The sequence below is a fragment of the Populus alba genome, chromosome 4 (genome assembly GCF_005239225.2).
Source record: "Populus alba chromosome 4, ASM523922v2, whole genome shotgun sequence".
Taxonomy (NCBI): domain Eukaryota; kingdom Viridiplantae; phylum Streptophyta; class Magnoliopsida; order Malpighiales; family Salicaceae; genus Populus; species Populus alba.
This window is the reverse complement of record NC_133287.1, coordinates 10068347-10082994: the sequence shown is the minus strand read 5'-3', so window position 1 is coordinate 10082994 and position 14648 is coordinate 10068347. Positions and strand designations below refer to the sequence as shown.

Sequence of the window (14648 nt, the reverse complement as noted above, 5' to 3'; positions counted from 1 at the left end):
ACTTTTTATGGTTTAATTACTGAATTACCCTCTTCGAGGTTTGCAAGATCAGCATTCGGAGGTTGAAAGCACAAATGCAATTTTAAGAAGGTTATTTTATGTTTAAATAAATATATTGTTTAAAAAAAGAGAGAGAGAGAGAGAGAATCGATTTTGTTTCTTGATTTTTCTTTCTTTAGATTGTGGGTTCGTGGTGGAATGCATCTTTGTTTTCTTACCACGCAAGAAAAGGCACAGAGGTTTATCTATGAAGAAGAAGATTCTTAACTTTTAAAATTATATTTATATTTTTAATGAATAGAAGTAGCCCCCCTTGTTTCGTAAAATTATATTTTAATTAAAAATATATTAAAACAATATTTTTCATTTTTTAATATTAAAATAACCTAACAATTTTTTTAAATGAAGTTCAAATGTCCACTTGAATAAAAATTATTAGATTAATGTTTTTTCAAATACTTTTTAATAATTTTAATATAATAATATAAAAATAAAAAATATTTTAATTTATTTTCAGTTAAAAAACAACTTCGGGTTTGTGGCCGATGTGTTTGCGATTCGTACGGTAAGAAACGCACAAAAGTTTCCACGTGGAGGTGGAATAGAAACCCTAGGAAGAGAGAGCCTCAAGAAAAAATGTGTGGCTGAGGCACTTCCTTGGTGATGATGATAAGATGCCCTTTTCTCGTGGGGCCGACACCACGTATCGCTCTTCACACGCAGACCGACAGTCGTGTATTGGCTGGCTCTCTTGTCTCTTCCTTTTTTGCCCTTTCCATTTTTTGGGCCCCACAGCATCTAAATGGACCCCACTTTCAAATTTGATGTGATCTCCCTTCGTCAAGGCCAAAATGGACCTTCCCCTTTCCTTATTCTAAATATAGAAGCTACAGTAAGCCAATACATCCATCCACTGGCGTTTCAGCGTCATGCATGTATCTTTTTTTTTCCCTTCTTATCTAAATATTATCCTTTTAAAAAAATAAAACTAGTCCATTTAAGATTTATAATTTTTTTTTAATAAATATAATTTTTGAAAATTAAACTTTTATTTTTATTTATATAAAAATATAATAATATCTTAATTACTAGACCAACAATTTATTAACATACCTGTATCCGAATATATATATATATAAACTCAAAAAAATATGCACAGAATATACTTGTAAATTTTTTTAATATATGAGCCAATAAATAATAATAAAAAATTATTAACAATATTCAAAAACTAAAACAAGAAGATGAAAAATAGATTTTGTAAAAGTACTTGATCTCGTATAGAGGGAATTACAAAAAATAGTTTATTAGAATCTTAAAACCAAGTTTGAATTAAAAAACTAAAAAATAAATACGAATGGATACCATTGATGAGGTTATATTGAAAAGATAGAAGAATAATACGGAGGTTATATTGAAAAGATAGAAGAATAATATGGATAACAAGGATAATTGCTTAAATATAATTTTAATAAATATAATATAATTTTTTAAAAAATAAAAGAAAGAAACATAAGAGGCTACTAGTGCAAGATGATTTTTAGGAACAATTTTTTTTAGTTATTATTTTTTTTATTTAGTTTAAAAAATATATTCTTTTTGTAGTAATTTTATGTTTTTTTTATTTAGTTTACGGAATCAAAGGTTGAGATTAATGATTTTTTTTTCTATTTTGTTTAGAAATTTTATTACTTTCTCTTTATTTTCAGATTTTGTAGTTTGTTTTGTATAAGTTTTTGGGAGTTTCAAGCCTTTTAATGAGGCAAATAATAATAGAGTTTTTTCTTCAATAATAAGACTGCAAATTAAGATTCTTGTGTTCTACCATATTTTGCCCATTGATCCTTTTTTTTTTTTTTTTGCTATTGTCCTATTGCTTGTGCTTCTATTTGTGTTAGTTGATATCCAAACCAAATGATCTCAGGTTATTACTTGATGTATGTTGCAATCCAAAGTTTTTTTTTTTTAATTGCGTGCTACAAAACAACCATGGTATGAAGTGGTCATGAATTAGAGTGTGTGTTCAAATATGAGAGGATGAAGAGATCTCTCTCTCGAGAGAGAAACATCAAGAGCTCATGATAAATGATATGTAGAGGCATTATGGCTTATCTTGTGGCTAACAGAAAGACCCCAGATTGAAGGGAAAAAAAGACTAACCAATGGTCTCTAGCTAGTACAAAAAGCACATTTCAAAGGCAAATGTAGAGGAGGCAGCCTCTTAATAAGGAATAACATCATTGAGATTTTAGTATTCAAATTAAATTTCTTGATTTTTTTAGAAGCTTTACAGATATATAGGTTCATCGATTAGTTGAACAAAGTTGAATGGATTTTTTAATATAAGGAGGTTCCATAACAGATAACATAAGACTAATTTTGTTCATATTGAAGGGCCAAACCTCTACCCAGTTGAAAAAAATTAAAGAGATCATGTGAGAGATAAGGGAAGCTAAGAATCAGTGTCTAGGACAAGATAAAAAAAAAAAAAGATGATAAATGAGCACTTTCTTCATTTTAGCTATATGCAAACTTTGTACCAATGACTCTACACATCACACATCGAGACAATAAAATAAAATTTTCAATGATTATATTGATGAGTTCTGTAAATTAGTGGCCATGAATGACTTAGCAAAAACAAAAGAGTAGTTGGTGGCAAGGTATTTGAGTAGTTTATGGTAGTCCATCTAGGATGTGTTGTGCTTGCAGTCTTTGTGAATAATTTCAAAGACATATTAGAGGGCTTTGATAGTCGAGAAATAATAGGTTGCTAAGGCAATTTGTAGGAGTTCTTAGATAGACCAGTACAACAAAAAAAAGGCCAAACAATAATAAAAAATCAACCACCTCTCAAGCCAAACCAACTCAATAAACTCAATAAATAATAGGTCAGGGCTTTAATTTAACTTTTCAAATTCATTATTATAGATGTTATTGAATGAAGGCATCAAAGAAATGAGTGTGTCGAACTAGAAAGTCATTCAGGTAATAATATGTTAATAAAAGAGCTTGCAAATGATGTGGCTAATCTTGTTTATGATGACTTGGATAGTAAGGAGTTGGTGATGCTAACTTAGTCATTTGAATGAGTTTGTTAACTCCAAAGAGCAATTCAGATGAAGATTGACGATGCACTATCATCTTCCATTTGATGTGCCAAAAATAAAAGGTCTATAACTTAATAATAGATAATGGTAGCTGCGAGAATGTAATGTTCGCAAAGATAGTAAAGAAGCTTTAACTGAAAACTACGAGCTACCTTTTATAAGCTAACTTGGCTAAATAAAAACATTAAGATAATTGTGGATAATTAATGTCTTGTTTTGTTTTTTATAGGCAAAAGATATTTTGAAAATCTTTGTTGTGATGTGGTGTCTATAAATGCATGTCATCTACTATTAAACATACCATGATAATATGATAGTAATGTTGAATAGGTCAAAGGAGTGCAACAACACCAACATTGTTTTAAGTGGTTGATAAAAACGACAACGTGATAACTTAAACTTGAGGATGAATTCTCTACAACCTAGAAAGACTAATGCAAGATGATACTTAGGGAAAAATATTTTTCGTAGTTTTTATTATTTTCTATTTAGTTTAGAAAAATATTTTCTTTTATAGTAATTTTATTTTTTCTAGTTTGTTTAGAACTTTTATAGGTTGGATTTTAGAGTTTTCTAAGGAGTTGTAAAACTTATAAAAAGACCCCTATAATAGAGTTTTCTTTTCAACAATAAAATTATATTTGATTTTTTCTTGTACGTAAAGAAAAGGCTAGGCACACTTGATTGTTTTTTTTTTTTTTGATAGGTGAATGATGTGTTTTTTATTTAATAAAGGATGACAAATCACCAGCTTGAGCAGATGACTCATCATCCTCTAGTTGACTTTCTAACCACCTTCAATGAATAAAAAAGTAGGGGTTAGAGTTTTTGAATTTGAAAACCTTAATTTTCAATTTGTTTTCGTACAAGATCACCTAAAAAAATCTTAGTAATCTTAACAAACTCATTTGAAACCCCTAAAACATTAAAAATCCAACGACAACTCTAAAAAACTAAAATCTAACAAAAAAATAAAAACTCTGAAGGTCATGATTTACTAATTTACTTTTTACAACATGTTCAAGGTGAAACATCACCGCCATTGAACTCCTCTTTCCAAGATGACATTGATATTGTGATCGAGTTTTTTTATGGCTAAAATATGATTAACTTAAACACTCTCTCTCTCTCTCTCTCTCTCTCTCTCTCTCTCTCTCTCTCTCTCTTCTTGTAATTATCTCTCTACCCTAAATAAGGACTAAAATATAAAATAAATAAATATTTTTTTTACAATGATTTTACGTTTTCCTATTTAGTTTAGAAAATCAAATATTGAAATTGGCTACTGTTTTTTTGTTTGTGCTTTTGCTTGTGTGTAACTACTTAAGAAAAAAACTAGGCGCGTGATTGTTTTTTTTAGATAGATGAATGATATGTTTTTTGATTTGATAGAAGATGACACATCATCGGCCTGAGCAAATGACTCATCATTCTCTAATTGACTTTCTAATCGCCTTCAATAATCGGAGAGTAAAGGTTTGGGATTTGAGTTTTTAGATTTAAAAACCTCAATTTCCAACTTGTTGTTATATAAAAACACCTAAAAATACATCCTAGTAACCTCAACAAATCCATTTGAAACCCCTAAAAGAATTAAAAATGCTACAACAACTCTAAGAAACTAAAATCTAACTGAATAATAAAAAAAAATCCACAAGTCATGATTTACTTTTTACAACATGTTCAAGGTGAAACATCACCATCATTGAACTTCTCTTTCAAAGACGACCTTATTGACATCACAATTGAGTTTTTTGGTAACTAAAATGTGACTATCCGAACACTTTATATGTTCTTTTTTTATTTTCCTTACAACTATCTCTCTATTTTAAATAAGAACTGAAATATAAAATAAATAAAAGTACAGGATTGAAATGCCAAATTCTTAAGAATAAGAACCAGAATTTTAAAATTTTAAAACTTCATAGACTAAAATGTATTTTTCCATGCCTAGCTTTAACATTTTGTTTTAGTGTACAATACTGTCCCTAGTGCTTAAACTTTAATAAATTGATAAAACTAAATTCTACTATGAAAAATAAAGGATATCGTGATGTTTTTTTTTTTTTTTTCCCAACACCATGAAAACCTCTAATACAACACGAAACAAAATAAATTATTAGGTTTAAATTCCTTTTAACTCAATGAGAGAATGAAATTAAAAGAAGAAAAAACATTAAAAAAAAATAATTTTTTCAAGAATACAAAAATAGTAATCAAACTGAGTACTGGGGAATTGAAATAGTTCAATTTAAAAAAGGTTATCAACATAAAACTAAATCTGTAAAAAATGTCCTCGTGATTCATGCCTCTAGCAAATACTTTTGTCACCTGTAGAGTGGATCATAAAACTAATTCTCATATTTCCCAATATTTTAAAGATGGTTGGCAGCACCATATGGTCCATATTACGCTTGGAAATGCCATGAAAATGGAGGGTATGCCAACATTTCTGCCAAATTGCATGAATATACTCTTGTTAGGAGCATATTCTGTGAAGACAGTGTGGCTTCATTGGAGCTCAGAGCCCGATACTCTTGAATGTTAGGTGGGAAGTTAAACAGTAGGCACTAAATGCAGCAAATGCATTGAACTTACCTCTAGAGTGATTCTTGATCACTGGGCTCCATGAATGCAACAATGTATTTCTGCAGGTCAGGTGCAGACGACAGATACATTTAACTCTCTTCGGCTGTTTTTTTTTTTTTTTTTAAGATGTTTTTTAAAAAAATTATTTTTTTTATTTTAAATTAATATTTTTTTATTCTTTTCGTTTAATATACTGATATAAAATATTATTTTTAAAAAAATAAAAAAAACAACCATAACTATATCGATTTCATGGGAAAAGGGAAGACAACGCTCTCGCATTAGCATCTTAAAAGTTGAAAACCCTTCCATATTCGAGAACAATTTGAGGAGATTTTAGAGGTGTCCATGGATGTTTAAGAACAGTTCTGCAAGGGCACGTCTCCACAGTGATGAGATACAACACAAGTAACAAACAAACCCTTGATTTTGGCACATAACATGAATCATGTTTGTTGCCCTAACCGTGTTTGAGTGTATTTGATTTGAAAAAAATTATATTAAATTAATTTTTTTAATTGTTTTAATGTAAAAAATTAAAAATAAATCATTTTAATACAATTTAAAATTAAAAAATATTTTTAAAAACCACATGAAAGATGAGCAATAATAAAAAAAGACACTCCCAAACACACCGGAAGTCTAGCAAACGAATTATCTGGGGTTAACAAGGTGGAAGGCATATCCAGGGAATGAGACACGCACCAGAGTTAATTATTGGATTATTATACAGAAATTATAAGTAATCATTGCTGAAAAGGCACAAATCTAGTCATCATCTTTATCACCATCATAATTAATAGATTACAAATAAAAAGAGAATCCCATCCTAGTAGGAGATCACTAGAGGTGACCACTTGTGTCACCCTAAAGTTCCATGGACATTTCAACTTCACCAAGCAGCTATGAACAATCAAGGCCATGACAGAAGTCCACACTTGATGTACATATTTTCAAACTATAAGATAGTTCAAGACAAAAGAATAAAAGAATCAAAATGTATGAATAACTAAAGGTTTTTCTCCCACGAAAGAAGAGAAAAACCTTCATTGCACCTGCCTTTGATTCCCCTTAATTTCTGTAGACAGACTTGGCTTTCCATCCTTCTTGTTATACTCCTGTTTCAGTTCTTCCAATCGCCTGGACACCTGAAAAAATCCACACCTTCTTCATGAATAATGAGTAAAATTTGGCTTCAAAAACTAAGCCAGTTCATGTGGGAAAGCTTATACAGATTACAGTGCTAGGAGTGGGTGTCCAATCGCCTGGACATAATGCATATGGCTCCCCCTATATTTCATGTTCCAAAAACTCATTCTTGGGGTTATATTTCATCCCTTCAAGTATTCTCATCAAGAGTACAAAACATAAGATACACAGAAAAAGTAGTTTCATTTCCACTAATACAGACTTGATGATATTAGTAATTATTTGGCAGCTTAAAGAGAGGGATTGCTACTGAAAGACAGCAAACTTTTATTAAATATTACCATACAATACTATCTGTTTAGTGACTTGAAAGATTGAAATCCAAAGATCGTCAAACAGAAACAACACTAGTTTAGTTAGTGTGATGAGATGATTGAATGTAAAGTTCAAATAAAACTCAATATTTTGCGCAACACACACACACATGCTACCCATACAAAGAGAGAGAGAACCTTGATGGAGTACGCCATAGGTAATAATGTATCTGGATCCATTGCATCCTCGGGGAAATTACGCAAAGCATGTATAAGTTTTTCAAAGGGCAATTTGACCTGATAACAAAAAGAAAACCAATTATAAGATAAGTTGTGCGGCTATTTCTTTCAGAGTAGAGAAAAGATCTTGAAATACTCACCAAGTCATCATGGCGATATTTTAACAGAGCCAGACCCACTTTGAAAACAATTTTAACACCCTGGCAAAGAAGATATCACAGAGACATATAACATCCACACCACATGTAATGATCCTTCCAAGGAAAACGATATAAAAATATTAATAACTGACCTCGTACAGGAAGACATCCCAAATTCGAAGAGCCAAGTGGAATGGAAAAGAGTATGAGAAAACAGTTATAAACCACTGGCTTGCATACATGCTAGGATTTATCATTTCTTGGGTAAAATGCTCTCCCAGTTTTGGCATATGTTCCTTCATCAAGAGGTCAAACAGACACAAATATTGTTGAACAAGAGGCAGACCCACCTACACACAAGTATAAAATACAAGTTCTCACAGGATGAAAGCATAATTTTAAAAGCCCATGGATAGTAGATGGAATGCAGTTCCCTCGGACTCCAGTTCAAATCAGTAAAAGGCAGGTTACAGTTCTTTTTTCTTTTTTTGGTGCTAACAAAGGATGTAATCTATGAGCTGCTATTAAGTGAAAAGTCATAAGTGATACACACCATTATATGGTATATGCATTGTCGAGGAAGTGAATGGATAATTACACTTCCTTTTGGCACTCCGCCCAAAACACCAAGTCACCTCAACAAGTCCCACATGAAAGCTTGTTGAGATGTACAAATGCAAATTCCATTGCGTCAAGTGTGCTGACTTAATAGTGATCCATATCTTTGATTGTAGGGATATAAAATCTTACAGCCAATACTCAATTATACAAATGTTAACAAGAAGCTCTTTGTATAAATGAATTACCTGATACAATCCTTCCATTGGGGCATGGACTGCTCCTTTCAGCAATGCAACCAACAACCAAAATGCATCCTCTTCACTCATATAAAGGAGTAGCAAACCAGCTAAAAACCCCATACCCTGCATTTTTAACAATTTTAGTTTCATTTCTTCATTCAGTATATTAAGTAAATTTAAGAGCCAAAGGATACACAAGTCTCAGACCTGAACATATCCAACATCTCTATCATACACAGAGTAAGCCTTCAAAACATTGTAGAGAGACCTTTGACCTGGACCGTGTCTCTGCTGGAAGAAAACATGTGAAGGGAAGGTCCGAGAAATATCACGAATTATATCCAGCTCTGATGCTGATGTCTCATATATAACTAGTTGCTGCAATAAACATACAGTTTCAACATTACGACACAAACTAATCTGAGTGTGGCAGTGTGCCCATGAAAGCACAGAGGGAAGAGAGCATGAAATGAAACATTAAAATGAAAAGCTCAAATAATGATCAGAAACCAACTGTTCATTTATTTAATCTCCTAGCAGATAATTCCCGGCCACCTATCTTCAAAACAGATAATTTACTGACCCACTTCAACAACTTGAGAATCGAATCTAGAAAGGATCACTGCAGACTTAAACAAACCAAACAACTCAACAAAGCACAAAAGCACATGCTGGGCTTTTAAGTGCATGGGAGGCCAAAGATTGCATAAGCAGTCAATTATTGTAAAATCTAAAGCAGGATGCAGTGTCATAAGAACTCACTTATGCTATTAAGCAAATGAAGCTTAAGGACAACATAACTAAAAAGAACAGAACTTGCATTCTCTAAGAATAAATCCCAGGTCAATGCTTCTAGTAGAATCTCTTTGCAAGTGAATGATGATAACAGATTACTCTTGTGTTTTGCTCATATGAAAGCACATCAACACACATCAGGAGAGAGTGCCTTATTTGGTACGTCACCTGCAAAAAGTCATTAGTGTCTACCCAATTAAGGACTGTCCTAAACAGAAGTTTTATCTAACAAAGCAATTTATCCTTCCAAATTTGGTTTGATGTGGGTTCAGATAATAGACAAGGGCTATTACAAAGGATTAGCAAAAAAAACTTTTTGAAACTCTCTTATCCACCATAAGGGAAAACTAAAATTGTCAAAAACAGGAATAAAAGAAAGAAAATCCTTTTTCTAGCTGTTACTAAGATTCCTGAAAAAGAATAAAAGAAAGAAAATCATCTGTCTACCTGTTATTAAGATTCCTGGAAAAACACAGGCCAGTCCCATACTAGCAATAAATACTACCTCAAACACACACCCAAAACAAAAAATCCCAAAAGGACAAATGATTGGATGCCAGTATGGCTATCCCTTCTCCAAATCTTACAAGAAGAATATGAAAAGTCTTACTTTGACTCAATTAACTTCTATGCGAGAGTTGTAGAACCCTAGTCAGAGTCTAAGGTTTCATACATATATATAGCAAAGCAGCTCCCTGGATAATGTTCATCGTTACTGTTCCCACAGCTCCTATGTCATCCCCTTTTGCTTTAAGTTTCAACTCCAGAACAAATTGCAATTTTCCCCTGAAATCTAAATGACAAGGCTGTCGTACATCACTACAAGACAATACTATTTGAATGTTAAATGTCTTTACAAATGTATGTGAGAATTACTATATTAACTAAACATGCAACCTAGTACATGTCCAATGTAAACTTTATTTTTCATTTTATTACTTAAAACTTCAAAATTAACAATTATGGCAAAAGACAAAATTGCCAAACAAGTTTTCCCAGACAATCACTTCCAAGATACACTACATAGATGCCTCAGGGAAGGAGAACATAGAGACATAAATATCATGTAAATGGCAAATATAGGCAATTTTAAGGCCTTTCGTATGGGCAAAAGCCTGTGGTGCTTAAATGTCCCTAATGACTGTCCTTGAACTTTAAGAAAATTGGTAAAAGTTCAAAATTGTAATTTAGGACCATGTAGAGCATTCAGTAGGCAATGAAGATAATATCTATCTCAGGTGGGACTCTTGGCATACTTGAAGACCCTTTGTCAAAAAATATGGTCAGAGGATCATTTTTGAATCTGGATTGCCTTCTGCAGAAAAGCTTTCACAGGTGATGAATGGAAATTGCCTACTGCTGGGTCGATGCCAAGGAAGCTATTCAACATGCTATGTGTGGCTCTCTCTTACTTTCTCCTTTGCAAAGGGATAGTATTACATGGAAATTCCCTACTAATGGGAAATTCACTGCTAAGAGTGCTTGGGATGTGATTGGGAAAAAAAAGGAAGCAGAGTGGACTGGTTTAAGTTGATTGGGGGCCCTCTCCATAATCCAAGGCACAGGTTTATTTGCTGGCTAACAATTCTGGACAGATTAACTACAAAGAAGAGGCAGATCAAAATGGGCAGGGTCATGGATCCAGTTTGTGTGTAATGCAATGCTGATGATGAACACAGCAATCACCTCTTCTTCACTTATGTGTTCTCTAAAAGAGTCTGGAAGAAAATCCTCCAAATTTGTGGGAATAATAGGGAGGTTTCTGATTAGAACTCTGAGTTCTGATGGGCAAAAATCTTTTTGCACAGAAAGTCCTTTCAATCTATTGTTATGAGGCTTCCTTGATGTTCCTTTATCTATTGTATTTGGAAGGAAAGAAACCCAAGGATTCATAATTCTATACCAGCAGATGTAGAAAGCAGAATCAAGAACATTGTTCAAACATTCCATCTAAGGCTTCAGGATACTAAGATTTTGCAGGAAGCAATTAGTAATCCAAACTTTTCAAGATTTTGTTTCTGCAATTTTGTAAAGATTAATTGTCTTTCATAGTTTTTGGTGTAAATAATTCTTGCAAACAGAAACATTTCATGTTTTTGGTTGGTTTTTGAACTATGAAATCCATTCATTCATCAAAAAGAATTTTAAGGTCTTTCTGGCACCCAAGCACAGTTCAGAAATTCACACATCCCAATCATCAGATGTGTAAATCAGGCCATCACAAACTAAGCCCTGGAATTTTAAGCACTGCCACCACTAAAGGCTTTTTTAGCATACCTGATATACCATCCACTCAGAAAGGGCCTAAGTTGATTTTAATCCTCTGAATCAAATTTATTGAATAATAGTTGAAAATACTAAGAAAACCAATGCATGATTTCATCCATCAACATGGACTTTGATTTTAAATTTTAATCATCTGGTTTTACATTTTGTTATCTGATAGCTTTAAATCTTCTGCCTTTTACACCATGTGTTGCAGTGAACATGTACATGTGCAAAATGTTCAGAAAAAGGAGGAAGTGAGGGAGTCCATTAATATCTGAAGAACTAAACATGAATAATTTTGCAAGCTCAAGGGTAATTCAAGCAAAACCCATTAAATGTTACAAATAATATCTCATTAGTAGAATTGTAAGAAAAAAGATTTCAGGTTATTTATCTCAGTCAAGACAAGTGAAGGAGTACCTCATAAACCCCAGGGTTCATCAGTAAAAGGTCTCGACTTCCAGAAATCAACTGCCAAACAAGACCCCTTAAACAGTCAGGGATTCCTTTCCTTATGCGCCTCTTAACAACATGAGGTTTTCTTCGAACATAATGCTTCCAATCACTCCCTCCAACCCCAATCATCTTCCTCCATTTTCTTACCCTTCTTTCCTCCCTGAAAAAAAAATTATGTCCGCAATCAATAATCCACATTAATATCTATTAGTATGCAAGGAAGATCCATCAATAAGCCTTTGGCATTAACTCATTTGGAATATTGGAAGTGATTCACTGAAGAAAAAGTAACCTGTCAAACTATAAGTTTACCTTCCCTTGGCTAAACCATCAGGAGGATTATTAATCTCTTGCTTTAAAAAACCAAATCTATCCATCTTTCTTGGTGAAGGAAGTGGCCCTGGTTCATAGTCATCTATTATTTTCTTCTCCATGCTACTATTTCAAAGAAACTTTAGTATGCCACAAGGAGGAAGAGCTAAGTCTCACTGACATGGCAATCCACTAACAAATCTCAGATCACCTGCACAGCCAAAACTGAAACAGCTGAAAAATCATACAACTAATACTATTAGTTATTACACATTGAACACATAAACACAAATTAAAATAAAAGTACTCAAATCTCACTAGTAACTAGAGTGTTATGAAAATAAAACGAGTATCAAAATCAGCCAAACCATTGAAAGCATGTTAGCAACCATTCTGGTAGTTAAAAACCAAAACAAGTATAGCAATTATAAGAGTTAAATATCAAGTATAAATGTATACAAGAATGGTTCATAACTGATGAAGATGCCTAATTAGTGGCAAACATCCAAGCACAATGACGGGAACTTATATAATTCAATGAATAGAAAGACAGCAGCAGCGTAGCTGTTTAGAACTGATAAGAACAATAACAATAACAAACATAAACCAAAGCAAAGCAAACCACCTTGAGAGAAGCACAATAGATAACAGCTACAAGTATGGACAACCAGGTAAGTCAAATGCAAAAAAAATCAAATAACGAGAAGCTTATCAATGCTAATAATGAACATGTCCAGTTCATAGTACTAGACACCACACCATAATAAAATAATATCTGCTAAACAACAAACAATGGAACTTTCTCTAAGCCTACATGAATTCAAACACAATTTTCTACCAGCCACACAAAATCAGCCATAGGATCCCAAATTCCCCTAACAGTGAACGTTTCTAAAAAAGAATCCGCAAACAAGAAAAAGAAAGCACTGACCATGAAAACATGAATCAACAAGGCTGATAATTAAAACCCAGAACCCTTTTCCATAGATCAAATGGATTAATCTCAAAAACGTGAGTTTATCACTACATTTAGAAAGCACAAAGAAAACAAACCTGGGTTTTTAAGGATTTTCGAGCCTGGTAAAGATTAACATTTCTTCTTCTTCTTCTAGTCAATCTATATATAATCTGGTATAATTGAGAGAGAGAAAAGCTGTATCCTTGATAAAAATGGTAGGTTTTGCAAGTCAATTGAGGCTTAATGCGTGTGTTGTTTCTATAGAAATTTCATCGACAGTAGAACCGAAGATGGCAGACGATTATCATTATTATAACAAAGGCTGAACCATAGATTCAAGACCAGGCCCAATTCAAGGTCCGGGTTTCAGGTTTTGATCTGGTTATCAGGTCTTGATTAGATTACCAGATCAGCCGAGTTAATTTTTTTTTAAATCAAAACGACGTCGTTTTAGTAAAAATATAAAAAATAAATAAAAGTCAACGGGTTGAGACCGAGTCTTGACCGGATAACGCCCGATCAACTGAGTTGCCGGGTCATACCGAGTTTTTTTATCCTTTTTTTTCTTCAACTCGGCCCGGTTCCAGCCCGGGCCGGCCAGGTCCCAGGTTCGACTAGTCAGAGCCGGGCCGAGTTTCAAAACTATAAGCTAAAAGGTACTAAAAAATTACTATTAATCAAAAGGTTTTTTACTATAAATTTTATTTTAGTTAGATGATTTTTTGGTTTTATTTTTCTTTCCCAACAAATAGATTAATAAAGCACAAATAGCGTTTTATGGTGGTCAAATCTGATCATCCACCATCTTATTGAATACACAACTATATCCTTTTCTGTATATACACGTGTAAATATATAATAGTTGGATTGTTAGTGATAGATTATTTGTGTTTTTTTTTCCCTCTTTTCTGATAACTAAAATACACAATTGTCCTCGTTGTTAGTTGTTTATCAAATTAGACATATTTGTTGTATCTAAAGATTTTGGATATGACATGATTACCAGACTCAAGGTATTTAGATTTGACATAGGTATCAAACCCAAATGTTTGGGCTTGACAACTTTGTTAAACCCAAGTTGTTTGGGTTAAAAATTTTAAAATTTTCCAATATCATAATTATACTGCAAAAACAAACATTATCTCATTCAAACATGATTTTTCATTTATATACATTAAAACTTAACTGTAAACTCTTTTTTATTTGTGTAACTTATTTTATAAATTTGTTATATTTGAAGATGAAATAATAGAAAAAAAAAATGTTGAGTTCTAAGTGATTTATTTAAAGTCTTTAAAAATAACTTCCCTTCTTTATATGCATTGTTGATGAAAAATATTAATTTTATGTTTTCATCCATGTGTTGGATAATTTTTTAAAGGGTTCATGTTTTTTTTTTTTAAATTTGAGATATTGTTGCATGATCTAATTGTCAAAGTTTGTTACAAGAAGAGTTTATGATACATTATAACTATTAGTATATATGAAAATTTAAAATATATTTTCATAAGAGAAAA

General features: G+C 32.4%; 1 protein-coding gene across 4 annotated transcripts; it reads right to left on the bottom strand.

The window, feature by feature from the left end:
* Window positions 1-6452: 6452 nt before the first annotated feature.
* Window positions 6453-13426, bottom strand: LOC118039015 (uncharacterized). Of its 4 annotated transcripts, XM_073408952.1 has the most exons (10): window positions 13227-13426; window positions 12174-12384; window positions 11826-12021; window positions 8550-8720; window positions 8349-8465; window positions 7695-7892; window positions 7543-7602; window positions 7360-7459; window positions 6965-6971; window positions 6453-6847 (listed from the first exon to the last, which is right to left on the bottom strand). In XM_073408952.1, the coding sequence occupies exons 2-10, from the start codon at window positions 12293-12295 to the stop codon at window positions 6823-6825; spliced, it is 996 nt and encodes a 331-aa protein (XP_073265053.1). In that variant the 5' UTR covers window positions 12296-12384; window positions 13227-13426; the 3' UTR covers window positions 6453-6822. The 4 variants fall into 4 exon arrangements, with proteins under 4 accessions (XP_073265053.1, XP_034901469.1, XP_034901468.1 ...); XM_035045578.2 differs by lacking the exon at window positions 6965-6971 and having other exon boundaries at window positions 7361-7459; window positions 12174-12407; XM_035045577.2 differs by lacking the exon at window positions 6965-6971 and having other exon boundaries at window positions 7361-7459; window positions 12174-12398.
* Between the last annotated feature and the right edge of the window lie 1222 nt (window positions 13427-14648).